At 39.5% G+C, this 26,961-nt stretch overlaps 2 protein-coding genes across 4 annotated transcripts in view; one reads left to right on the top strand and one right to left on the bottom strand.

Moving 5' to 3' along the window:
* The first annotated feature begins 11,697 nt into the window (after nucleotides 1-11,697).
* LOC122743044 (40S ribosomal protein S13-like) lies at nucleotides 11,698-12,111 on the top strand. Its single transcript, XM_043987723.1, has one exon. It carries the CDS (start codon nucleotides 11,698-11,700, stop codon nucleotides 12,109-12,111), a length of 414 nt encoding a protein of 137 aa, XP_043843658.1.
* A 12,272-nt stretch (nucleotides 12,112-24,383) lies between these two features.
* Nucleotides 24,384-26,961, bottom strand: part of EXD2 (exonuclease 3'-5' domain containing 2) — a 33,335-nt gene continuing 30,757 nt past the window's right edge. For all 3 annotated transcript variants that reach the window (XM_043981401.1, XM_043981403.1, XM_043981404.1), the window contains one exon: nucleotides 24,384-25,753. In XM_043981401.1, coding sequence (XP_043837336.1) covers nucleotides 25,534-25,753 — 220 coding nt within the window. In that variant the 3' untranslated portion in view covers nucleotides 24,384-25,533. The remainder of the gene's footprint in view (nucleotides 25,754-26,961) is intronic.

Below are 26,961 nucleotides of genomic sequence, written 5' to 3'. Positions count from 1 at the left end.
ATTTAAAGTCAGAGCAACTGGATTCAAATTCTGACTTTGCTCCTTTTTATCTGTATGACCCTGGTCAAAACACTTCATTTTCTGGGCCTCAGTTTCCTCTGAGGGGATTGGACTATGTGGTACCAGCAGGAACCGAGCAGAACGAATCTAATTCCTCTAACAGATAATAACTTCGTATTTCTGACAAGAGTCATGATGGCATCTTGTGGTTGGGTTGCAAGAAACAGAAGATGTCATATAAAAGAGATATGATAAGAGATAATGGAAGAGAATAATGGGAAAAAGAGACCTGCTCTAAATATATTAACAGTAACTCTCAGTCCAGCCCTCTTTCCCCTGTACCCACAAAGTCTTCCTGTGTCCTGGGTAAAGCCGAAACAAAAGGATTCCTTTTCAGTAGGTAGCTAGTTGGTGCAGAAGCTCTGCGACTGGATTCAGGAACATCTGATTTCAAATTTTGCTGTGTGATTCTGGGCAATTCATTTCTCCTCTTTTCAGCCTCTGTTTCCCCATCTGTAAAATGGGGATAATAAACATCTACTTTCCAGGGTTGTTATGAGGGTCACAGCATGACATGAAATAATATTTGTAAAGCATTTAGCACAAAGCCTGGCACATGGTAGGCACTTGATAAACATTTGTTCTCTTCCCTTTCCGATAATGAGATTCTCCAAATACCCCAATTTGCAGAAGACAATGTACCCCTTGCACCTCAAGCAACACAAAACTTCCTCGGTGAAATCCACAGCATTGCAAAAAGAAGTCCAACCACCTGCACTGAAAAACCCAAATCAGGACATACAGCTAGACAGAAAGATGGTCAAAGTAAGCCCATCAGTATGTATGTATTGGACAGATGCTGCAGATGGACAAACAACTGAGCCCAGAATGGAATAAGAAGAGAAGACTGGGCTGGGTTGTATCTGGAAAATAACATGGTGCTTTTAATAACCCCAGACCACTCAGTGCTACAGAAGCCTGTCTGCTTAACACCAACAATCTGACCAGGAATCAGAGGACATTATGAAATGGAGAGAATCAAAATGACACATAATTCAAAAGATGATGGAAAGATGCAAGGTATGTGTGGTACATTACTGGCAACTTGCGTGCTGGAAGAGGCAAAAAAGACATTTCTGAGGCTATTTATGATCAGCTAAAGAGGTAGGCTAATCATATGTAACAAACATCACAACAGGTGGGTCAATGGTAATTCTGAGATATTAAAGTGTAAGAGAAAGCTCTCCAGGGTACGAGGTAGAGTCTCTTCTTCAATTTTTTTTTTTCTGTAGGACCTTGTCTGGACCTTTCATATCCTACTTGCTTGTGTATGTAGAATTAGATTCATTCTGCTCGGTTCCTGCTGGTACCACATAGTCACTAGATTACAAGTGTTTTGAGGGAAAGACTAGTGGTTTTTCATATTTGTGTCTCTAATACTTAGCACTGTGTCTTGTGTATAGTAAACGTTTAATAAATATTTGTGCAATTACATTGTATATGGAAAAGAATCACAAAAGTTGAAGAAGCATAAAGGGGTGCTAATCTTCTACTAGTGGAGAGATTACCCATAGAGATCCAACAAAATACAAAGTTCACTCCTGGGGAGGGATTGGTTCATGATGCTGAATCGTTATGGAGAATCAGCAAAGTATTCACCCACATTGCTTAGAGTTTATAACTGATCACGAACCCTGGTTTTTCAGAGTTTAAATCAGCTATCTTCTTCACCTATGCAGATGTAAATGTATGTATGTGTGAGTATATTTGTATGTGTATATGTGTGTAGGTATACACAGATGTATTTATATGTGTATGTACATACATACATATACATATATATTAATAGTATATGCATATGCCTTATTGGAATATTAATCGAACTAGGCCATTCCATGAAATGAGGAAGTTGAAAGGAGGGGGAAAGAATTGCCCAGAAACCACAGCAGGGGCAGAAAGAGAGAAAGCTTATATGTGCACAGTAAAAAGAAAACCTTAATGGAGAGCAGAGCAAAAGTAAGGTTAACCTTGATAGAATAGAGGTCTAGAGTGGGGAAAACTGACAAGAGGAATGGTACAATATAAATCACATTAGAAGAAGTCACTTGCTTTTAGAGGCATCAGGATTGTGGGTTATAGGAAATTGAGTTTCTGAGAACACTCTGAGAATCTTTGTCCCAACTCTCACTCTCACAGATGAGTTGGGTTCCTTAAAGAAGTCTACATCTCCCCCTCAGGGTTCTAAAGGTTCTTCTGAGAGAGCAGAGTGATTCTTCTCTAATGCCATTGGATATACTCATCAATATCAACTTGAAATAATAAGTGTCCCAGCACCATTTAACAAATTACCACCAATTAGCTTTTACAAAGGGATATTTACTGAAAAGATATTGCAAGAATAGAAATGCAAACCATTCTATCCCAATAGCTGGGGCTATACTCCATTCTCTATCATTTCAGTCCCTGTTTGAGAAGCAAATAATCTCTTCAGTTCTGGTTTTCTTTCTAAAATATTTCAAATGCCTCTGTACTATTGAATGTCCATCTTTTTTCATTTATGATTAAACTCAGATTTGCAGCATAGGTCACCCTGGTCTGCATCCCGAGTTCTATTGCTCTTTGGAACACATTATTCCATCGCCTTCCTATATTTCCTGATGGGTGCAAAGTAGTCTTGTTATTTCAATTTCCTTTCTTTTGCATTTAAAGGTCTTTCTCCTGATTGCTTGTAGAACTTGTTTCTGAATTGAATTGTTAAATTTAATCACTGTGTCTTAGACTCTGATGCCTTATTGATTCGCTTGTTTTCTGGAGGTGATCTATGACTTCTTTCAGTTGGCATTTAATTTTCTATGTTAAGATGTTCTAGGTAGTTTTCTTCTATTATTTCCTGCATTATGGTAATAAGTTGTTTTGTCCTGACACGTTCTTCTGGGATACCTATTAAGTTGTCTCTACATCACTTGTTTTAGAGATCAGTATGTTTTCCTTGCATAGTGAGAATATTTTTTTAAGAGTTGGTTGTTGGGGGTTGGTTCTCTTCTAGATTGTCCTTCATTTCTGTATATGTATTTGCATTCTCAATCTATTGTTCTTTTTTTTTTTTTTGGTTTATTTGTGAGTCTTGCCATTGCAGACTCTAGTTTTTCTATTCTCCTCATTTTTGCTGTGGAGGCCATAAATTATGTTCTCATAATACTAATTTCTCTTTTGAATCACTTAAGTAACAGCATGCTGTATTTCCATGTTCTCCTCACATTCCACAGGATTTTCTGTCTCATCAAATATTGGATCATTTTCCTTTATTTTGCAGTATTTATTTATAGATGTCTGAATTTGTTCACTAGATCTAGAGGTCATATTTCCTTCTCTAGTTAATGTTTTCCCTGCTGGTGTATCTGTTTATGTTCAAGGTCTTTGAGTTTTCTTCTTGAGATCTTTGGTAATTTCAGTCATTTTTTTTTTCTGATTTTCTCTATTCACTTTTTTTTTCTTTCTTTCTTTCTTTCTTTTTTTTTTTTTAGTGAGGCAATTGGGGTTAAGTGACTTGCCCATGGTCACACAGCTAGTAAGTGTTAAGTGTCTGAGGCCGGATTTGAACCCAGGTACTCCTGACTCCAGGGCCGGTGCTCTATCTACTGCGCCACCTAGCTGTCCCTCTATTCACTTTCTGACTCTGATGATGATTTCTTTGGGGGCTCCATCTCAAAGCACCTCATGCTAGGCAATGGTTCATAAGTCTAGTTCTCTGCCCCAAGTCACTTTTGCATAGTCAGAAGTAGCCCCAGCAGGATGCAGGCTCTTTCCTTCAGCCTTAGTGGACTGCTACACAGCCTCCTCCCCATATCGTGTCCCATCCTGCTTCCTCTGTTCCTAAGTTCTCTGGTCTAGTAGTAGCATTTCAGAGAACTGCCACACTGGTACTATAGGGTTGTATATCCCATATTACATTTAGAACCAAAAATTCTGGACTCTTGTGCTAATGAGATCTTAGAAATAGTTATGAAAAACATGAAAACATACATAACTGGAAGTGGAGGTGGGAAAGAAGCTTCTAGCTGGGGCCTAGGAACTTCCAAATGTGGCAGTTCCCTATAGTGGTCCAGTATGGTGATAGCCATGTTTAGGACAACATACTACTTTTCAAATTCTTCCTATTTCTTTGTCCAGGAGAAGTTAAAGCTGAAAGCCAAAGGGAATATTGTTCCAGTACCTTCCAGTGACCAAAGGTCTGAAGCAGTGAAAAAAAAAAAGTTCCTTCCCTGCCCCACCCCCCACCATCTTAACTAAACTTCTGAATATATTAATGTAATATTGGATACAGCTCCAAGAACTGCTTATTCATTCCCTTCATGCTGGTGAAGGCTCCCTGGCTTCCTTTGAGCCAGTCAGAAAGCAGATGCTGCCCAAATGTACCAGCTGCTCTAGGAAGATGCTTTTCCTACTGATGATTTGGGATAGAATGGGTGATTTGATTACAGTTAGAGGAAAGAAAGTGAAGGACACAAAGGGTCAAAGTTTTAGGACCTAAGGGAATTCATTTGAAACTTGAACTGGATAACACAAAGGGCAGTACTTTCTTTCCTAGTGCAGTAGATCTTTTCTAAGTGCTAATCAGGAAGGGAAAAAAGGCAAAAATGAGATGAGTTAACTTGGAAGCCAGGCCTCTCCTATCTCTTCTATAAGAGAGGTACAAAACAGATGGAGCCAGAGGACTCTACAATGCAGTCAAGTGCTTGACTGAGATGATTTAATAAGGTTGAGTGAAGATATAGCCCATTTTACATAATAGATGCATTCCTATAAATTGACTGTAAATCAAATTTTAGATGCACCAGAGGATTTGGCTTTTAAAAAGAAACTTGTGGTAAATCTTTCTGCAAAGTAAAAGATCATTTAATAAAGCAAATGATTATTCCCTAATTGATGAATTAGGTAAATTCAAATTTCTGTATTCTGTTTTTCTTAAACTGAGGTACACCTGTTTGAGTTTTAGGCTGAAAGTGATTTTTTTTAAAAGTGTTGTGCTGTTTACAAGACTTTTTTTAATCATTTAATCACAATCTAAAATCAAACAATGGGTTTACTTCCATTTAAGAAAAATGGGCCATCAATAATCTAAATTTTCCCTATTCATAAATTGTCTCTACAAAAGTTGCAGAATTCTGAAATAAATAGCTGGTTAGCTGATGGGCAGGGTGAACCACAGAAGGTGTTGGAGCAGAATTTTTTTTGGCATAAATAGATAAGAATTTAAGACAAAAGGAAAATGAACCCTATTAGGTGGGTGGAGGAAACTCTAGAGACCCAAAGAAACCTTTAGTTAAATACCTTTGATTGTGAAAAGGGATTGGGAAATGAAATTTTGGCTGACAACCAAGGAAAAGATCTGTTGGGTTTTTTAAAAAAACATTAACTATATAGAGGTTAAGAAGCCCAAGCACAAGGAAAACAAAGACAAGAAGAGAGTGAGTGGCAAGAAGGTCATCTTCTTAGACCACTAGAGAGGCACTCCATCCCCCTTTCTCCAAGTTTCATCATCTCCTTGCTCTGTATAACACTATGTGCTCAGCCACATAATTGCTTTAGTAGATAGCCATCATTTCCAGACTTCTACTTCTTCTCTAGACAGTGAGCTAGCAAAGAGAAACCAAGTCATTTTAAAACCCTTCCACTTCTGCGCACAAATAGCCAGAGAATTGACATTTGGGAGATTGGACTGATGTCCTAGAGCATATTGTTGTTTTCAGAAAATAACTTTGTTCAGACTTTGGTTTTGTCGGCTTGCTCTTTGGAAACCACCCCCAGTGCATGTGCTTTTGGTTAAGCATTCCATGACTGGAACGCAGCTCTGTATTGAAAGCATGAAAGGGAGCAGTAAAAACTCAGCCAAGATCAAGCTAAGTTGGATGGTTTGGGGAGTGGAACATGACGGAAAGATAAGCTTTTTCAAAACCTAACCCCCAAATCACGTCATTTGGGCTCTTTTCTTGAACCAACTCCAGTCCTGTTGCAAAATACCAAGGAGTCAGAGAGGAGTTTGTTTAGCCACTATCAGGAACTACAAGTTATAACAGATACAGACTGTCTATTTAGATTTGCTAAATCTCCAAACTTAAGAGCACAGCGCTTGATCCAAAAGAAAGGCCAATCAGTTGAAACAGCTGACTAAGACTGGGTCAGGTCTGTGTAATGTAGGAAAGGGATGTTTGGTATTCTAGAAAACCTCTATCCAATAGGCACACTAATATACCGTTGGTGGAGCCAGGAATTAGTCCAGCAATTCTGTAAAATATTTTGGAATTATGAGAGAAAAACAAATCATTAAACTGTTGATTCTTTTTGACCCACAGACCCCATAAAGTTCAAAGATAGAAAGAAAAGTTTCATATATTTAAAAGATATATTCATAGTAGCATTTTTATGGTAGCAAAAAGCTAAAAACAAAATAGGAGCCTATTGATATGAGATGGCTAAATAATGTGTTACATCAATAGAATAGAATACTATTGTGCAATAAATATGAGGAATTCAGGGACTTGTGAAAAGACTTATATGAACTAACAGTTAAGCAAAACAAAAAATGTACATGTTTACAATAATGTAAACATTTTTTAAAAAGCCACTACAATGAAGCCAAACATTGTATAATAGTAATGATCCATCTTGGCATCATAGAAGAGATGAGAAACTATACTTCCCTCCTTTCCTTAGAAAGGGAACTATGGGTGCAGAATATAGCATGCATAATCTGTCAGGGTCCCTGTATAAGTTAGTTTTGTTTAACTGTTTTTCTTTGTTATGAGGAAATACTTACTTGGAGGGCATTTATCTGGAAAAGGCTGTTATATAAAACCAAAAAAGTCATCAAAACTTTACTTTAAAAAAATTAAGCCTTATTGAGTAGAGAATAGACCTATGCTAACATCCCATGTTAGATGCCTAGTTGTATATGTATTTTTCAGAAAATTCCATTCTGTTTTAATTGATAGGGAAAGAATAGAACTTGGACCTGAGCTATTTGATATGTAAAAAGCTTCAAGTTCAGCATATTTTCTGTGGAAGGAGTAGCACCAGTTTAATATAGGCTGGGCTGGTTTCCTTTCAATGGATAGGAGAGTTTATTCTCAGGATTTGGCTTCCTGGTCCCCTGTAGTATAAAAGACCCAGCCGATGGGGAGGTTACAGATGGGAAGCATGATCTCTGACTCAGAGGGTCATATGTTACAGACAAAGAAGGGGAAAGAATAGGAGTAGGAGTGAGGATGAGGATGGGGTCCTCTTACTCACAAATAGGCCTGTCCCATTACTATTCCCTGGGATACTCTCTCCTCTCTACCACCAAAACCTGGAAAGGTTACAGAAGTTTAAACAGCAATCTCAAGGGCCAAAGTTTACCCTGAGACTCTGTCTATTTTAACTGTAGGACCATAAGGGTACCAGGGGCTGTATGCCCCAAATAGTGTGACTTAGAAAGAAGGAATCACCAAATATAGGAACTGCTAGATACCTGCAGTCAGGTTATTATTATACCAGGTGGACTCTTGATAAGCCCATGGTGATTACCCCAGTTTCCATCATGTGTTTGAAGGGACAGACCACTGAGGGAAGGAAGGAAGACCATTTTCTCAGGTGAAGGTGGATAGAGGTCCTATTTAGTTGGGGTGGCTAATTAGAAGGAGTGTATTATGGGCATAGATATGAATTCTTGGTAGCCAGTACCTGTGCTCTGTGCTGGGCACTGTGAAAAAGACCGAATGAACTATCCCATATGGTTAATATGAAATAATATTGGGTTGAGGAGGGTGCGTGTGCATGTGCATGTATAATATTTCCTCCCTAGTAATGGAAATTAAGATGACTAGAATACTTTGCCACAAAACTACCTTTATAATAGTCCTGTGTGGCCAGTGAAGGTGGATGACACCTGTCATTGAATAGTAGATTATTAGGAGCTGAATAAAGTTGTCAGGCTGATTTCTATATCCTATAACCTTGTCTATATGGCAGGGGAGGGGAGAGGAAGGATAAAAATACATCAAATGAAATAATTGCTACTTTTAAGGAGCTTACATTCTAACGGAGAAGACAACAAATGCAAATATATATATGAGTATATACACATATTTATATATGTATATAAGCATATATAAGCAGATACAGAATAAATATAAAGATAATAAATACAAAAAGTCATTAAAATGTAAGATAGTTGGGGAAGGTGGGGAATTGAGGTTAGGAGGCTCAGGAAAGAAGGTAGTATTTAAACTACATCTTGAAGGACTAGAAGGATTCTATGGGGCTGAGATAAGGAGAAAGTGAGTTCCAGGCATGGAGGATAGCCAGGGCAAAGGTAGAGAGACGTGAGATAGAATGTAAAGTATACAGAGAAAGGATATAGTGAAAGCCCATTCGGCTGGATCATAGAGTGCAGGAGTAGGAGCAATCTTCAATGAGGTTGAAAAGATAAGTTGGGGGGCAGCTAGGTGGTGCAGTAGATAGAGCACTGGCCCTGGAGTCAGGAGGAACTGAGTTCAAATCCGGTCTTGGACACTTAACACTTACTAGCTGTGTGACCCTGGGCAAGTCACTTAAACCCAATTGCCTCACCAAAATAATTTAATTTAATTTAATTTTAAAAAAGATAAGTTGGAGTCAAGTTGTAAAGGGCTTTAAAATCTAAAGAGAGAAGTTTATGTTTATCCTAAAGGCACTAGGGAGCCACTAGAGTAGAGGAGTGGCATGACTAGAAGGAAAATCAGTTTGACAACAATGTACAGGATAGAGTGGTGAGAGACCCGAGGCAAGCAAACCAATCTGGAGGCAGTTGCTAGAATCCAGGTGAAAGGAGATAAGGGCCTGTGAGGAGAGAGAAGAGATGTTATGGAGGCAGAAATGGCAAGAAATGGGAACTGATTAGATATTTGGAGTAAAGAAGAGTGAAGTTATAAACTTAGGAGACTAGAAAAATGGTGGTGCCTTTGACAGAGAAAAGTTTAGATGAGAGCAAGGTTTGGGGGGAAGGATGTATTTTAAACACATTGAGATTGCGATGTCTCCAGGACATCCATTATATGGAACTGTGTCATGCTCACCCGGCCCCTCAGGTATAACATGCCCTTCATAAACAGGTTGTGACTTTGCCAGAGGTTAAGACCAGCTAAGCCTAGCTCCAATACTTTATCTCCTTCACTAGTCCAATGGATCTATGAGGATTTAGCTATTGAGGGACATTGTTTTGCTGGGTTTCCTGATGATTCTGGGAGATGTATATACCTCAGAGGCAATTAATTCAGCAATGGGGGACACCCTGAGGGATAGAGGTCCTCCCAGTGGGCTGAGCTATGGCCTGCAGAACTGGTATGTGGGGGATGAGACAGACAAGATTTTTTATTTATACTGCATCTAGGTAGCGACTCTGGAGTCTGGCTGAGCAGCCTTGGGTACATAAAATCCCTCCCCAACTTCGGGAAGAATTTTGCTGATGCCTTCTACAGCAAATAGTATTTGAAGGGCATGTTAGTGCCTCCCAGAGATGTCATACACCCTCCACTGAACTGAATAATTGAGTCAGTTCTCTTATGAGAATGGCAGAGACCGAAACCTGGGTCCATCATCAATCTAATGTATAGGTCACTGTGTTATGTTGTGGTGGGCAGACGATCCCCATAACTAAGGTTACATCACAGCTGTTTTTGCCCAATGACGTTTCCCATGCCAACCAGAGCATCCATCTTTGAAAAATTAGTATGGCATTTTCCCATTTCTCAAGACTTGCCTCTAATTGACAAATTGATTATATTGGCCCTCTTCTGCCATCACTGGGCAAAGTGCTCCCCTCATTTTAGCTGATATTTATTCAAGATATGCAATTACAGCGTCATGTAAGTCCACCACAGCTACCATTAAGAGCTCTTACAGTCCCTGGTGGGACTCCCTATAACCTTTACCTCTGAGCAAGGCACTCATTTTACTGAAGATAAGGTCCGAGATTGGGCCAGTAGCCATCATATTCACTGAGTTTTTTATCTTCCCTATCTATCATCCTCAGGCAGCTGGTATCACTGAAAAATGGAATGGACTTTTAAAACAATGACTTCATTATCACACCCAATTATCATGGTTGGGTATCCCAACTCCCAAAGACTGTGTTTGATCAATCAGCACTACCCCAAGAAAAGATTTCCTGGATCTGGCCATCAGGATGGCCTTAGAAGAAACACTTTCTTATTCTATTTTCAGCTACCTGATTCTTGAGGTTTCTGCTCCCTCAGAAGGTTCTCTCTAGAGGTGTCAAACTCCAAGTATGGCTAAACCAGGTTAAAATGTAATTGGGGGGAGGGGCAGCTAGGTGGTGCAGTGGATAAAGCACTGGCCTTGGATTCAGGAGGACCTGAGTTCAAATCCAGCCTCAGACACTTGACACTTACTAGCTGTGTGACCTTGAGCAAGTCACTTAACCCTCATTGCCCTGAAAAAAAAATGTAATTGGGAAATGTTTAAGAAAATAATTTAAAAATACAACATAATGTTAACTTGTGGCTTTCTAAGTCAATATGCAGCCCACAGTGATCCTTTTCTATTTGAGTTTGACACCACTGTCTATACAACCCGTGGAAGTATTTCAGGACCCCCTTAACTGACAAATTATTTTTATCCTAGGATACTTTTAATAACTCTTTCTTTTTTCCATATAAATATTTTATTATTTTCCAGTTACATTTAGAGATAGTTTTCAATATTTTATAATATTTCTAGTTTCAAATTTTTCTTCCTCCCTCCCCGTTCCCCAAGACAGCAAGTAATCTAATATAGGTTATATATGTACAATCACAACAAACATGTTTCTGCATTAGACATGTTATGAGAGAAAAATCAGAGCAAAAAGGAAAAACCTCAAAAAAGAAAAACAACAACAAAAACAATAGAAATAATATGGTTTGATTTGTATCCAGATTCAACAGTTCTTTTTTTTTTTTCTGGATTTGGAGAGCATTTTCCATCGTGAGTCCTTTGGAACTATCTTGGACCATTGTATTGCTGAGAAGAATCAAGTCTATCACAGTTGATCAACACACAATGCTGTTGATACTGTGTACAATGTTCTCCTGGTTCTGCTCATCTCACTTATCATCAGTCCATGCAAGTCCTTCCAGGTTTCTCTGAAATCCACCTGCTCATCGTTTCTTACAGCACAATAGTATTCCATTACATTCATATACCACAACTTGTTCAGCCATTCCCCAATTGATAGGCAACCCCTCAATTTCCAATTTCTTGCCACCACAAAAAGAACAACTAATAAATATTTCTGTATATGTGGGTCCTTTTCCCTTTTTTATGATCTCTTTGGGGAAAAGACCTAATAGTGGTATTGCTGGGTCAAAGGGTATGCAAAGCTTTAGAGCCCTTTAGGCATAGTTCCAAACTGCCCTCCAGAATGGTTGGATCAGTTCACAGCTCCACCAACAATGCATTAGTGTTCCAGTTTTTCCACAGCTTCTCCAACATTTGTTATTTTCCTTTTTTGTCATATTAGCCAATCTGATAGGTGTCAGGTGGTACCTCTGAGTTGTTTTAATTTGCATCTCTCTAATCAATAGTGATTTAGAGAATGAATAACTCTTTCTTAAAAAGGGCTTTGGAAGGCCTTGCTTCCTACCATCCTCTCTCTTTCGCCACCTGATCATCGCCATCATGGGTCACATGCACACTCCCAGTAAGAGCCTGTTGCAGTCGGCTTTGCCATACAGACTCATGCTCATGTACAGCTCAGATGACATGAAGGAACAGATCTACAAGCTGGCCAAGAAGGGCCTGATGCCCTCCCAGATCGGTGTGATCCTGAGGGACTCTCATGGTGTGGCACAAGTGTGCTTTATAACTCAGAACAAAATTTTGAGAATTCTCAAGTCTAAGGGACTTCCTGAAGATCTTTATCATTTGATCAAGAAAGCTGTTGCTGTTGAAAAGCATCTTGAGAGAAACATAAAGGATAAGAATTCTAAATTCCGTCTGATTCTCACCAACAGCCGAATTCACAAGACCAAGAGAGTGCTCCCACCCAATTGGAAATATGAATCATTCATAGCCTCTGCTCTGCTTGCATAAATTTTGGTTTATATACTAAAATAATAATTTCACATCTAGATGATAAAAAAGGACATTGGAAGGTGAAGGGGAAGAATTATTGGAAGGTGCTTTTGATAATTATAGTAAATGAGCATTCATCGAGAACAAAAGGGGATCCTTTAGCTGACTTGGTGTTGAGTGGGACAAAGTAACCACCTACTCAAAATAAAGACCTGGAGTCAGAGAGTGAAAGTAGAAAAGAAAACAAAATTTATTTCTTTCTCGAGAAAGGGCACAAACCTGAATATGGCAAGTGCACCACACAAGCTCAGAAGTAAACCTTATATACATTCCTAACACAACACCCCCCCACACCCCTGTCTGACTCCCATTGGCTGGTCATGGAGAGGTACAATCTACACACGACATCTAACCCAATCAGAGAACAGGGGAGGTGAAGTTATATAACAACAAAACAAACAAAAAAAAGATGCAGGTGTCCCTGAAGTTGAATAACAAAAACAGGATGCAGGTATCCCTAAAGTTACATTAAAGAAACAGGACAATGATGTTCCTAAAGTTAAGTAACAGAAATAGGATAAACTCTTAATACAATCTGAGAAAAACACACTGCTCTCCCCATCTCTCACAGTGGTAATCTCTACACTAATTCACAGTCCAACAGCCCAACAGCCCAACAAAGATCAACACACTGGCTGTTTTGTTAAGAATATCGGATGAGGGGCAGCTAGATGGCGCAGTGGATAGAGCACCGGCCCTGGAGTCAGGAGTTCCTGAGTTCAAATCCGGCCTCAGACACTTAATACTTAACTAGCTGTGTGACCCTGGGCAAGTCACTTAACCCCAATTGCCTCACTAAAAAAACAAACAAACAAACAAACAAAAAAAAGAATATCGGATGAGGGGCAGCTAAATGGTGCAGTGGATAAAGCACTGGCCTTGGATTCAGGAGGACCTAAATTCAAATCCGGCCTCAGACACTTGACACTTACTAGCTGTGTGACCCTGGGCAAGTCACTTAACCCCAATTGCCCCACCAAAAAAAAAAAGAAGAAGAATATCGGATGAACTGGCTAAACATATATTTATTGAAGGGTTCATCGAGAAAGTGGTCCAATACATACCTGAGATTATGGAGGATGATAAAAGAAAAACCTCAGGAAAACCTGTTGACCATTAGGGTTGACTTATTTACTCATATAACAATTCCAATGGAATATGGCCAAGTATCCCCTGAGAATCTGTCTAAAATAATTGGCAAAGGATTGTCAGAGTGAAAATGACTTGAAATCCCATGTATCCCTATGTAATTATCTTAAAGACAACTTTTCTCATTTGAAAAGAATGAAGTTTGTTACATGGAAGCCTAGTAGAAGTAAGAAATATGACTTGGTTCTTGCTTCAGAATATATCATGAAAGGCAACTAGGTGGCACAATGGACCTGGAGTCAGGAAGACCTGAATTCAAATCCTGCCTCAGACATGTACTGTGTGACTCTGAATAAGTCACTTAACTTGTTTGCCTCAGTTTCCTTATCTGTAAAATGGAGATCACAATAGCATCTACCTTCCAGGGTTGATGTGAGGATCAAATGATAAAGTGTAATGTGCTTATAGCATTAGCTATTATTATTTCTAAAGTTCATAAGATCATAAATTTAGAGAAAATCTTAGAGGTCATCTAGTCCAACCTCTTTATCTTACAGATGAGGAACGTGGTCACACAGCCTTATCAAGTGGCAGAACTGCATTCAAACTGAGGTCTTCCAATTCCAAACTCGGTACACTTCTCACTCTACTACACCATCCCCCACAATGACTGAGTTAACCCCATGAAATACTGGCTGAGATGGTAGTCCCTTGTTCTAGCAAAGTTCCTTTAGGAAACCAAGGAAGACAGTTACCTTTGTATGTTACTTTGTTTAGAAAGGCAATGGATAATTTCAGACACAAAGCCATCAAAAGAGAGTTGTCTATAATTTCCAGTATAATGAAGAGGAAAGCAAAGAAGAAAAAAGCACTGGGCTTTCCACTGACAAGAAAAAGTAGGTTAGAAGGCCAGTTCAGTTGCTGAAAGTGAATTTCAATAAACCAAAAAGCATTTAATAAATGCTGACTATGTGCCAGGCACTGTGCTAATTGCTGGGAATAGAAAGATGAAAGTAAGCTGGTCTCTGACCTCGGGATGCTTAGGTTCTAATTGCAGCTAAATTTCTATTGTGTGGATTCACATAAAAGGATTGAGTTTTTATTTATTTTTTAAATTTTTATTATTTTTTTGTGTGTGAGGCATTTGGGGTTAAGTGACTTGCCCAGGGTCACACAGCTAGTGTCAAGTGTCTGAGGCCAGATTTGAAATCAGGTCCTCCTGAATCCAGGGGCAGTGCCCTATCCACTGCGCCACCTAGCTGCCCCAAGGATTGAATTTTTGCTAAGTGGTGTTTTCTTTTTAATAGAATTTTATTTTCCAAAAATATATGTAAAAAAAACAAAAACCAAATTCTGACATCAATTTTTAAAAACTTTGTGTTTCAACTTCTCTTCTTCCTTCCCACCCCCCACCTACAAGAACTCAAGCAATTCAAAATAAGTTATACATGAGTAGTCATGGAAAACATTCCCACATTAGCTAAGTTGTGAGAGAAAACAGTTAAAAAAACAAAACTCCAGATTAAGAAATTGTCAAAAAAAATTTTAATGTGTTTCCATCTGTTTTCAGATACCATCAGTTCTTTCTCTGTAGATGGATCACAATTTTCATAAGTTCTTCAGGGTTATATTGGATCATTGCCTTGCTGAAAATAACCACATGCTTCCCTTGCTGAGTGTTTTTAAGGTCTAGCTTAACAGTAAACTTTTCAGCTCCTTCAACCCAATAAGAAAATGGTGAAGAAATTCAGAGTATTGTGTGAATTATACTAAAACCTGGACAGCAGTAAAACTGCTATTACAGATGTTCCTTCAGACAATCCATTACTTAAGTGTCAAGCAGGAACACTCTCTCCCTATGTACACTACAAGATTGACTGCAATTTACCTTGGGGGGGGGGGGAACCAATGGTCCTCACAAAGACATTCCTATCATGGTACTGATATATATGAACAAAAATGAGTGGAAGTATATTCATACTTTCTTTTGTTTTCTTTTTCATACTTGCAACTTATTATTAATGCCATGCTTTCTTCTTAATCCTTCCCTCACCCATTAGTGAATTTTCTTGTAGTTATCCATCTCATAACATTTTCTTTTTCAATTACAATTTGTACATATTTTTATTATCATTATATGCATATTGAGAGGAAAAATCAGAAGTCATTTATAAACAGAATAGTTTATTTTTAAAATGTTTTTATTTATTAACACAGTGGTATACATCAAGTCTACTCATTACTACTGTTCACAAAGACCTTGTTAACAAGGAAATGGTATAAACAATTATACCACTGCTTGACTGTGCTTAGTAGTCACTAAATTGTGATATAAAGAAACGAGACATTCTTCTTGTTGTTGTTGTTCAGTTGTGTCTGACTCTTCATGACCCCATTTGGGGTTTTCTTGGCAAAGATACTGGAGTGGTTTGCCATTTCCTTCTCCAGTTCATTTTACAAATGAAGAAGCTGAGGCAAACAGGAGTAAGTGACTTGCAAACAGCTAGTAAGTGTCTGAGGCCAGAGTTGAACTCAGAAAGATGAGTCTTCCTGACTTCAGGACCAGCGCTCTATCCCTTGTGCCACTTAGCTGCCCAAGACACTATTCTGCTATGTACTTTCTGAAGGTTTCTGATACTAATCCACAAGTGCCTTCCGCAGGGAAGGATAAAAGAAAGTAATCTAGGAAAAATGTGATGTAATGTGTGCAACTTCAGGTTATTAGAGGACTCTCCAAATTTGGGGTTGAGAATTCATGTTGGAGGGTGGCTAGGTGGTACAGTGGTACAGCCCTGGATTCAGGAGGACCTGAGTTCACATCCAACCTCAGATACTTAACACATACTAGCTGTGTGACCCTGGGCAAGTCACTTAACCCTCATTGCCCCACAAAAGAGAGAGAGAGAGAGAGAGAATTCATGTTGTTGCTGCTGCTGCTGTTGTTTGTCCTTCATTCTCAAAGAGGACCATGACATCAAGGTGATGTGGTGACTTGCACTGAATTGGATTTAAGTGAGGGAAGGCTGTGCAACATCACCAGCCTCACTTTCTTGTCCAGAGCCATCTGGGTCTAGTGGCAAGATTTATATCAGGATGACCGGACATGGTCCTGTATGTTATTAGGCAATTGGGATTAAGTGACTTGCCTCGGATCACTCAGCTAGTGTGTAAAGTGAGATATGAACTCAGGTCCTCCTGATTCCAAGGTTAGTGCTCTATCCACTGCGCCACTTAGCTGCCCCATTGAGAATTCATAAAACTAAGATCACAGCTGATTTGTTATGACTTCGATACTGCTTGTGACAGTATTCTACTCAGTTTGCATTCACCTTGCATGACAAAAGGCATCACGGCACAGAAGGAAGAATATTGGACTTAAGGTCAGGAAGACATAGGTTCGAATCCCACCTTAGATTCATAAGCTAAATAGTGATGGGCAAATCACTTAATTTCTCTTAGTCTCAGTTTCCTCATCTGTAAAATGGGGTACTTCCCTTAAGAGACTACTGTGAGGATCAAGCTGGATAATGCAAAATACTTTGCAAACCTTAAAACACTATATAAATGTAAATTATGCTATGTAGTGATATTAAAAAATCAGTGAAACATTTAAAATTATAAAGAAGAGGAGACAAGCAGGACAGTTATACTACTGTTATGTTAAATTCAGTATATGCTTTAAAAATTTAGAAATAGAAGTTCCTAGTTTGAGATACAATCCTCTACTCGACTATTTTAAATATCCCTGTTTGTTAATGTTTGTCAAGTTTGTAATAATTTTTTAAAAAAATATCATCATATTGGGGGCGGCTAGGTGGCACAGTGGATAAAGCACCGGCCCTGGATTCAGGAGGACCTGAGTTCAAATCCAGCCTCAGACACTTGATACTTACTAGCTGTGTGACCCTGGGCAAGTCACTTAACCCCCATTGCCCTGCAAAAAAAAATATATATATATATATATATATATCATCATATGGTTCACAAACTCAGTGTGACTTGGGAGCTTATTTTTCAAAATGCATGAATGTTTACATCCTGGTCACCCAACTTTTCTACTCTTAAATGACTGGATACCAAGTCCAATTTTCAATACATTTCAGGAAAACTAAATAATGATAAAGCTGAGGATCCACACAGTACCATCTCACGACTCTGAGCTTTACCAGTAAGTACTCTCAGAGACACAATGGGGGAAAAAATGGTTTGGGGAGTGGGTAATATCTTAAACTACCGCTTACCATTTTTTTGGTGCTTCTGTCATTTATTCGGTCTACATAGGGATGTTTGTCAACACCGATAGGTCTAGTCTTTCTTCTTTCCATTTTTCCTTCCCTAAAATGGAGCCATACCAGCATCCTTACTATCCTAGACCTCTATTATTCAGCCTTATAATGTAAGAAATGAAGGATAGGGACTTTATTCTTCTCTTCCCCTATTTTTTTTTTTAAGTGAGGCAATTGGGGTTAAGTGACTTGCCCAGGGTCACACAGCTAGTAAGTGTGTGTTAAGTGTCTGAGGCCAGATCTGAACTCAGGTACTCCTGACTCCAGGGCCGGTGCTCTATCCACTGTGCCACCTAGCTGCCCCCTCTTCCCCTATTTTTTAACGGAGACTAACTTGCTCAGGCATAACTGAGCTAAGACTAGTTTTCTGACAGGCAGAAACCTTTAGAGAGTGCACTCCACTACTGAAATTACATGTCAGATACATAAAGGAGATGGGCATGGTGCTTCTCCCTCCTCCTCCTCCTCCTCTTCATCTCATTTGTGCTTTCTTCCCCCCATTCAGGCTGGGCAGAGATGGAATAGTGGGAGGAGTTCTGACAGAAATGGTGTACAAAGTAGCCCTTGAAGAGTAGTAGTTTAAAAAAAAAAAGAGGGAGTGGGTGAGAAATATCAGCTCAATGACCTGCAAAACGGGGAAATGCTGACCCAAAGAGAATATAATCAAATGAAGCTCAGAGAACCCCAAAAGGAAAACACAACTTAAGACTCCTCCCCATCCCTTTGGCCAACTAAGCTCAGATTTCTGATTCTTATCCAGAATTTAATGGATCAGCATGAACGGTAAGAATCCCAACCCTGCCCTGGCACTCTGGCCTGAGCACCACTATTTTTTTTTTTAGGAACAAGGAAGTACATGTAATAAGTATCAAATGCAGAAAGCTGCTGTATCACAAATCATGTTTAATAATGCTGACCCAGACCTCTGCTGGGCAACTTGGAAGCTTATGTTACCAGAATGACAATAGGGTTACCCTCTAACAGAAGTAACAGCAGCAAATAAAGAACCCTAAGGAGTACAAATAGATGTGTATAGAAAGCTTAACCACCTCCTTGCACCAGCTGAGGACCTTGCTATGGAGAAAACTCAAAACACACTCAACTCTCTCATCTCTTCCTCTAAACAGGTGGCCCTTCCATTTGGAGATTCTCATGCAGATTTTGCCCTCTGTCGTCCCTCCTTCCCCCACAATTGCTCAAGTCTCCCCTATCCCTAAAACACCTTAACTAGCCCCTATAATCCCCTCAACCTATTGCCCTACATCTCCACTCCTTTTCTCAGTGGGACTCCTCAAAAATTTAGTCTTTCCTTGTCCCCTTCTTCCTGCCTTTGAAAGACAGCTAGGTGGTGCAATGGATAGAGTGCTGGACCCAAAGTCAGGAAGACCCGAGTTCAATTACTCGTTATTGAGACCCACTTCTGTTGGCCCCAGTTTCCACAACTGTAAAACAGGGATAATAATAGCCCCTTCCAGGGTGGCTGTGAGAATCAAATGAGATAAAGTGTTGAGCACAGTGCCTAGTCCAGACCAGGTGCTTAATAAATGCTTATTTCCATCATTGCAACCTCCTAACTCAAGTGAAATTGCTCTCTTCAGTCACCAATGATTACTTCATCACCAAATCTGATGTTCTTTTCTCAGACCTCATCCTTCTTGACACCTCTTTTATATCTGACACTGTTGCCTACACCTTCATCCTGGTCTCTATGGGCATAAAAAGGTCTACTTACAAGAGGTCAGGGTCCTTCAGAGCTGTCAGCCAAGATGAAGCAAGTCACCACACCTATCCTGCTGACCAAACTCATTTCCATATTGCTATTTTGACAAGAAAAAAACAAACTCCTCTGTATGGCTCTTTTCGGGGTGGGGGGCGGCGGGGTACAAAGTAGCCTTCATTTCACCCCAGAGAAATTAATAAAATGCATAAACAATTAATAGATCGGGGCAGCTAGGTGGTGCAGTGGATAGAGCATTGGCCTGGAGTCAGGAGTACCTGAGTTCAAATCCGGCCTCAGACACTTAACACTTACTAGCTGTGTGACCCTGGGCAAGTCACTTAACTCCAATTGCCTCACTAAAAAAAACCAAAAAACCAAAAAACAATGAATAGATCTTAGAAGGCAGCTGGTGGTACAACAGATAAAGAATGCTGAATCTGGAGTCCAAAAGACATGAGTTCAAATCCGGCTTCAGACACTTACTAGCTGTGTGGAAGTCACTTAAGCTCGGTTTGCCCCAGTTTCCTGAACTGTAAAATGGAAATAATAACAGCACCTACCTTGCAGTGTTGTTGTAAGGACAAAGCACTCAGCACAGTAAAGCTTGGCATGTGGCAAATGCTACAGTAATGCTTATTCCTTCCTTCCCTCCCCTTCTCATAGACAACTGATAGCATTCTTTTCCTCTGAAGAATCCCTCCTTTCCCCAGGGTCCTATATAGTTATCCAGTACTAGAGGACTAGCCTGTGGTCTGGACTGTTCTCAAAAGGAAAATGAATTGGGTTTTGCTAGACACACAACTTCCCCAATACCTTCACATATGCCACTTTTATCCCAGAGAATATAGGAATCTAGTTGTATAGAACTACCTTGAAGTGGCACAGTGGATAAAGCACCGGCCCTGGATTCAAGGAGGACCTGAGTTCAAATCCGATCTCAGACACTTGACACTTACTAGCTGCGTGACCCTGGGCAAGTCACTTAACCCTCATTGCCCTACCAAAAAAAACCAAACAAAAAACCCCACTACCTTGAGGCTTGGACTTTTCTAGAAATTTGCTAGACGTGTAACCCCCGGACATTCCAGTGAGTCCCATTTTCAAGTCCAGGCAGTCATACAGATATTGGCAAAAGGGCTCAGCAGGACTCATGGAAGAAAAAACAAACTTGTGGTTGTTAGTGAAAGAGCCCCTTCCATTTTCCCTGCAACTGCCCAATGATTCTCTGCACAGCTTTGAAAGTCCATTGCAACTTTGGCCCAATCTATCTTTCTAGCCTCTTTGGAAGCATATTAAAAAATAAAAACAAAACAAAAACCATTCTGTTTTAATAAAACTGAAAACATAAATAGTATTTTCTCCATTCAAAAAGTCCTTTCCAGAATTCCCTGTTTGAACTCAGATTAGGTAGAGAACAATAGGCCTTTCTTAGGAAAATGGATTAACAAAAATAATTAATGTTAACTATTGTGAATTAACCCCCCCTGGCATCAGAAGTGCCTTCTTTGATTTTTTTTTTCTTTTTGGTGTGGCAATTAGGGTTAAGTGACTTGCCCAGGGTCACACAGCTAGTAAGTGTCAAGTGTCTGAGGCCGGATTTGAACTGAGGTCCTCCTGAATCCAGGGCCGGTGCTCTATCCACTTCACCACCCAGCTGCCCCCTTCTTTGATTATTTAAAAGAAATTGATAATGAGGAAAGGAAGGTGGTCTTTCCTTTCGATTCTGTAAGTCAATGAAGGAGCTAAGCAGTGACTTATTTTAGAACATTTTTAACCTATTCTGATATTTTCCTTGTTCAAGGTTCCTATAAATTTTACCTCAAATCTTCTTGGGGTAAAGTCATGTCTGAGGACATGACAGCTTAGGGGTGATTGACATGGGACTATGCCGGTTTGGCTCTTGCTCACTGTCTCTCGGCTAGATATGCTTAGATATTAGAATAACAGTAAATTAAAATAGTTTCTGGCAGACTGGTGCCTAAATGCAGAGAACAATATTGATATTTTTTTCTTTAACATCTCATAACATAGTATTCCCCTACCTACACTCTAGTATCTGGCCAAACTGGCCTTTCTGTTCCTCACATATGGCATTCTGTCTCATGTGCCTTTGCCCTCTCTATTCTTCATAGATGGAATATGTTCCCTTCTTACCTCTGCCTCATAGAATCTAAGACCCCACCTTCTTTTTATGTGAAGTTTTCCCTGATCCCCCAACAGCAAGTGACTGCCACCTTCCCACCAACCACCTTTATTTAAATACCTGAATTTTGTATTTGTTTTGTATAAACGTACATGATGTATAAGGATGTAAACTCTCTGAAAAGTAGGAATTATTATTTTTTTGTTTTTGTATCCTCCCAGGGCCTAGCAATGTCCCTAGCACACAGTAGGTCCTTAATAAGTACTTGTTGAATGACTTAAATCAGACAGCATCATATTTGACAAAAGGGAACAATCTGATTTACCAGCCCACAAACTAAGTTCTGTCCTATTCCTGGAATATAGTAAGTGCTTAATAAATGTTGATCCAACTTATATTGATGGACTGGGGAAGCTGGGTGGTAGAATGGATAGAGCTCAGACCTGGACTAAGGAAAATATGAGTTCAAATCTGGCCTCAGACACTTACTAGCTGCGACACTGGGCAAGTCAATTAACCTCTTTGCCTCAGTTTCCTCATTTGTAAAATGGAGATAGCAGCACCTACCTCCTAGGATTGTTGTGTGGACCAAATGAAATATTTGCAAAATTCTTGGCACATAGTAAGCACTATATAAATGTTAGCTAATATTATTATTCTCAATTATGACTAAAAGCACTATCCACTTGGGAAATTATCCATAGTAAACAGAGACTTCCAATTAGGCCTAGCCCTGGGAAATTGCAAAATTCACAAAAGTTAGTATAACTCTCCAATCTTTTTCATTTCCCCCACTTCTTATATTTTGGCAACTCCCTTTACCACCATGATCAATCCCCTTCCCTGCCTCTACAGAGAGTCAACTTCACCTGACTGTCCCTTAAATGCCCAGGTCCCTGAAATCTAGATTTTCCTTTCTCTGTACTCCAGAAAAATTAATCTGCCCCATCCTCTATTATAGTCCTCAGGATCCTACTAATTCACTGGATAATTGGATAAACAAATTCTTCCTAAGATATGGGGGTAAGTGACAGGAACCTGGTGTGCTATCATGCCAGGAAAATAAAATGCCATGCATTTTTATAGAGATTTTCAATGTCTTAACCCAATGAAGTGAATAATATGAGAATTTTTATTACCTTCTAGCATCCCTCAAATTACACATAGTGTAATGTAAAGAGCATTGTTCTTCAGAATCAAGATGGCTGACTTCAAGTCCCCACTTACATCTGCTTGAAAATATGGGCAAGTCACAATCTGAGTCTCAGTTTCTCCATTTTACATTTTACAAGACTGAAGCTTAGAGCCTACAGAGAGGTAGATTTCACTTAGAAATAAGGAGAAACGCTTCCCAAAATTAGATTTGTCTAAATGTGACTTCATCAGGGATTGTGGAAAGGGTCATCCCATTCAGGTTGGGGTTGGACTTAGATGACTTTCAACTCTGAAAGCCTGTAATTTTATAAATAATGATTTACTGAAGTAATGTAACATCATTATGCTTAAGGATGTTATAAATCAAGGTAATAGCTATTAAAGCAATGAACCTAAATTCAACCCTAGTTTTCCTATTTACCACCACCACTATTACTACTAGTAATAATAATAATAATAATAGTGCCCATTTGTATAGTGCTTTAAGGTTAATAAAATGCTTTACATAAATCCCCCCCTCATCTGATGTTTAGATTTTTACTAGGACAAATAAGCTACATGTAGGCATGATAATTAAATAATTAAAAATCCAGGGCTTCCCCTGAATCTTATTCTATTTTTAAGATTATTCTATCTTATTATTTATTCCTCTGAATAAAGTAGGAGGGCAATGGGAAATAAATTATAAGACAATAAATGGCAAACCAAAATCAGAGGCAAGAAAATAAGATGTGCTTATAGGAAGCTGAATGGCTCCCTGTACTCGTTAGGTACCTACAAGCCTAAAATCAGGGAGGGATTAAAATGCCTATTTCTGTGGAACAGGTTTTGCCATCTGATCTATGTTTGTGACATGAATAAAGATAAGTAACTTATGAGTGCAATACTCCTGAACAGTAACAAATCTGTTGTTATGTTTTTCTGACCCCACAAAGGAAAATTAGTCATTGCTTCTCTGTCAAAGAGAACCTTTGTTCTTTATGCTTTATTTAAAAGTAAACAGCACCTTATGTAAAAATCAAAATTTCAAAAGCCATGAAAAGGGAAAGAGATAGGAGGTGGAGAGGGACAAAAGAATAAAGGGGAGAGGAGAAAAAGCTCTGAATCTACAAAAATTATGCTCATGGAGACAATCCCCCATTAAGTGTTTTTCAGTGTGGAAAATATATGGGCTAGATAAGAAGTCCTGGTCTTTTTCATGAAGGACTTGATTTGGTCACAGAGGCAGGAGTGATGGAATGTCAGTCTTAATGACAGGTTGGTAAGGTGACTCAGGATAGAATTATTGAACCAGGGCTGCAAATCTCTGCAATTACTATTGTCCTGAAGAAAAGAGGTTGTACAGAATACAGACCCAGCTTTTCTCTCTCCCTATGGCTAAGAGCATCCCCTACTGGAAGAAAGGAACATGAATTCAGTCCATCTCCCCAATGCTCCCCTTCCCATACCCTCAGTTATCACTACTCCTGCCCCAATTCCTTTCTTCTGCACACAGTGATCCATGACAGCATGTCCACCATGTCGGGGTGACGGCACTATCCCTTTTCAAGGCTTTCCCCTTCAGGTCCCTGGAAGTGCCTACTTGGCTTCTTATGGCTAAAGAATGTTTTTGTAGGCAGAAATGCAGAGGGAAAATGAACATGCATTTATCTGTAATGGAAATGTCCAGGTAAGTATGAGCACTGAAAAAAAGATAATGCTATTAACACAGTGGTTGTATGTGTGTGCACACATGCAGTTGTGGTGAATGTCTATGGGACTGGATTTCAAACTCCTCCTCCCCCCAAAATTTACTTATAAACTTTTTAGAAATTAAGAAATCTATGACCTATTAGGCTTAAATTTAGAAAAGGTTTTATTTGTCAGTGTTAGAGAAACCATCACCAACACAGAGACAATTACAAAATCATAGTTTTTGTTGGATGCTGGTCACATATTTCTTTCTAAGCCCGCTGGGAACCAGTGAAGCACACAACAAGCTTTCTTAGTATTTTAGAAAAATATACGATCATTACTAAGTTGCATTTTGGATACTTCTAAGTATTACATGTAGTTATCTTAGGGTCCTAAACATTTGCAACCTGACCAAACAGTTTTAGAGATAAATTAGGGGTTAAAAAGATGTCAGTGTTGCAGATGAGGTTGGGGTGAAGGATGAGGAGTGATGCAGGGACTTTTACCTTGATCCTGAAAAGGGAAGTCTCTTTACCAGAAAAGGGCTGCATCATAAACCTGGCTGGGTCATGCATACAGGGAACAGCAGAATAAGAAAAGCAGAGTCAATTATTTCAGTTATTTCCTGCTGTCTGCAAGGAGCCATACCCATGACTCCTACCCCTCCTCTCTGTTCTCCCAAGTGAAAATTTTCTGGCCAAAGAATAATTCCCTTCCAGCATCAGGGTGGAATAAGTTAATGAGAAGTTACTATTTTGATCCGTGGCACACTGAGGGGTCACATAAGACCTGTTCAGAATGGGTTGCTTGATTCCAAGACTGAACTGGAGACAATGAATCTGGGTCCCTTAGGTAAAGATTTTTCTCCCTTTCAAGTGTGAAGTGATAGACTTTCTATATCTGACAGCCCCCTTTGTATAGGGACCAAAGGAACCAGAGTGGGAATAAATGGATTAAAAAGTTTGGGCAGGTGTCCCTCATTCTCTATTTCTTGTCTCCAGGAGGCAAGAAGAGGGGAAGAAAAATCCTAATAAAAGCCTCCCTTGTTCACTAAAATAAGAGCAAGGAAAAGACAAATTGACCTTGCCCAACTAGTATTCAAAAAACCTTACGCCCTGCCTAGTCACAGCAGGGGGTTCATGAGAGGCACAGATTAGTTTTTCTGAGTTTTACCATAGGGAGCTTTGATATTTAGTGCTGCCTCAAAATGGGGGGTTGGGAGGAAGAAAAAGGGAAGGCACCTTCCTCCCCAACTCCCCCACAAAGTCCAGAGGGTCTCTTCCTGTTCCCTCCATCTCTGGCCAGGAGAGAAGCTAACTTGCCAACTCCACCAGCAGGTTATCCCCATGTTTCCGGAGCAGATTTCGATGATTGTGGTTGACTGACCATTGCTGGGGCAGATGCTTGGGTTTCATGGAGTCCAAGAAGTGTTGGCGCCAGCGACTCTCCAGCTGCATGAGGGAACGCAGCCCACCTTTTGCATGGCACTGTACCACCTTCAGCCCGTGGGGAACATAGCTCTCATTGGCAATCCTGCCAAGACACAAGGCACAAAGCTAGCACAGTGGGGTACCATGTCAAGCAGTAATCTGGACAGTAAAACCCAAGCAGTATGTCGGTTAGTTTTACTAAAACTGTTTTCATTTTCCTCTCTTTTTTATTCTTTGTTACAAGGGATAGCTCTCTGGGAAGGGGAGGGGAGTAAGATATATTTGGAAAAATCAAAGTGATATAAAAACAAAAGAGATCAATACAATTTTTAGAAACAAATTGTGGTGTTAATAAAAAATGTTTATCTTCACTCTGCGGTGGATTTTCAGACCAGTAAGATGCCAGCCCGCCAGCCCCCTAGTCTATCCATTCTGGGCAGTACTGCCTACATATTCCCTATTCAGAATCCAGTTTGGGCAAGAGAGTAGCCTAGACAGGACACAAAATTATGGTCCATTTCTATATGGCCTTCTTCCTTAGATACAGGTTCACAAACCATATAGCATTTATACCATAAGAAGCATTTCAATCACAGCAGGTGCTGTTTAATGGAGAGAATAATCTCTACCACCTTCCTACTTTACAAGAATGTCTTAAAGATTAATGAGGTGCTACCTGAAAAGGGATTCTATTCCCTTCAAAAGAATACTCCAAAGAAGTTCTCTCAACCTTACCCAAAAAAAGGGCCCCCCCACCCCTGCAGACTCCAGGAAAGCTTTGCAAAACCTCCTCCCTACCCCAATCCAAACCTACTCCTTGACCCAGCGGTACCTGTCTCCTTGCAGTTCCTCGAGACACCCCTTTAATTCACGTGTCTAGGAAAAGTCACTGCTCTCAAGATTTTTGTAGATATTTTGTTCTGGCTCTTTCAAAGCTACCCACTAACTCATTTCCAACTTTTCTCAAACAGCTGTTCTTCTGAATTGTAAATATCTCAACCACCCAAGCTCAGTAAGATGAATTTGAGGGACAGGCCTATAGATGGAAGAAATGTTATGATGGAACACATCATAAACTTAGTAAAGGAAGAGTGTCCATCTTATTTACTTGTATGGAAAAAGGAAAGAATTCAATGATTTAAATTTTTTTGTTTATAAAACATTTTTGTTTTTTCATCTCCTTCATTTCCAAATATATCTTTCCTCTCTCCCCTACTCAGAGAGCCATACATATAACCAAAAAGGGGGGTAGGGAGAGGAGAGAAAGCATTTCAGCAAAACTAACAACTATATCAACCAAGGCTGACAATG

Source organism: Dromiciops gliroides, chromosome 2, assembly GCF_019393635.1.
Source record: "Dromiciops gliroides isolate mDroGli1 chromosome 2, mDroGli1.pri, whole genome shotgun sequence".
Lineage (NCBI taxonomy): Eukaryota > Metazoa > Chordata > Mammalia > Microbiotheria > Microbiotheriidae > Dromiciops > Dromiciops gliroides.
This window is presented reverse-complemented; position numbering and strand designations above follow the sequence as displayed.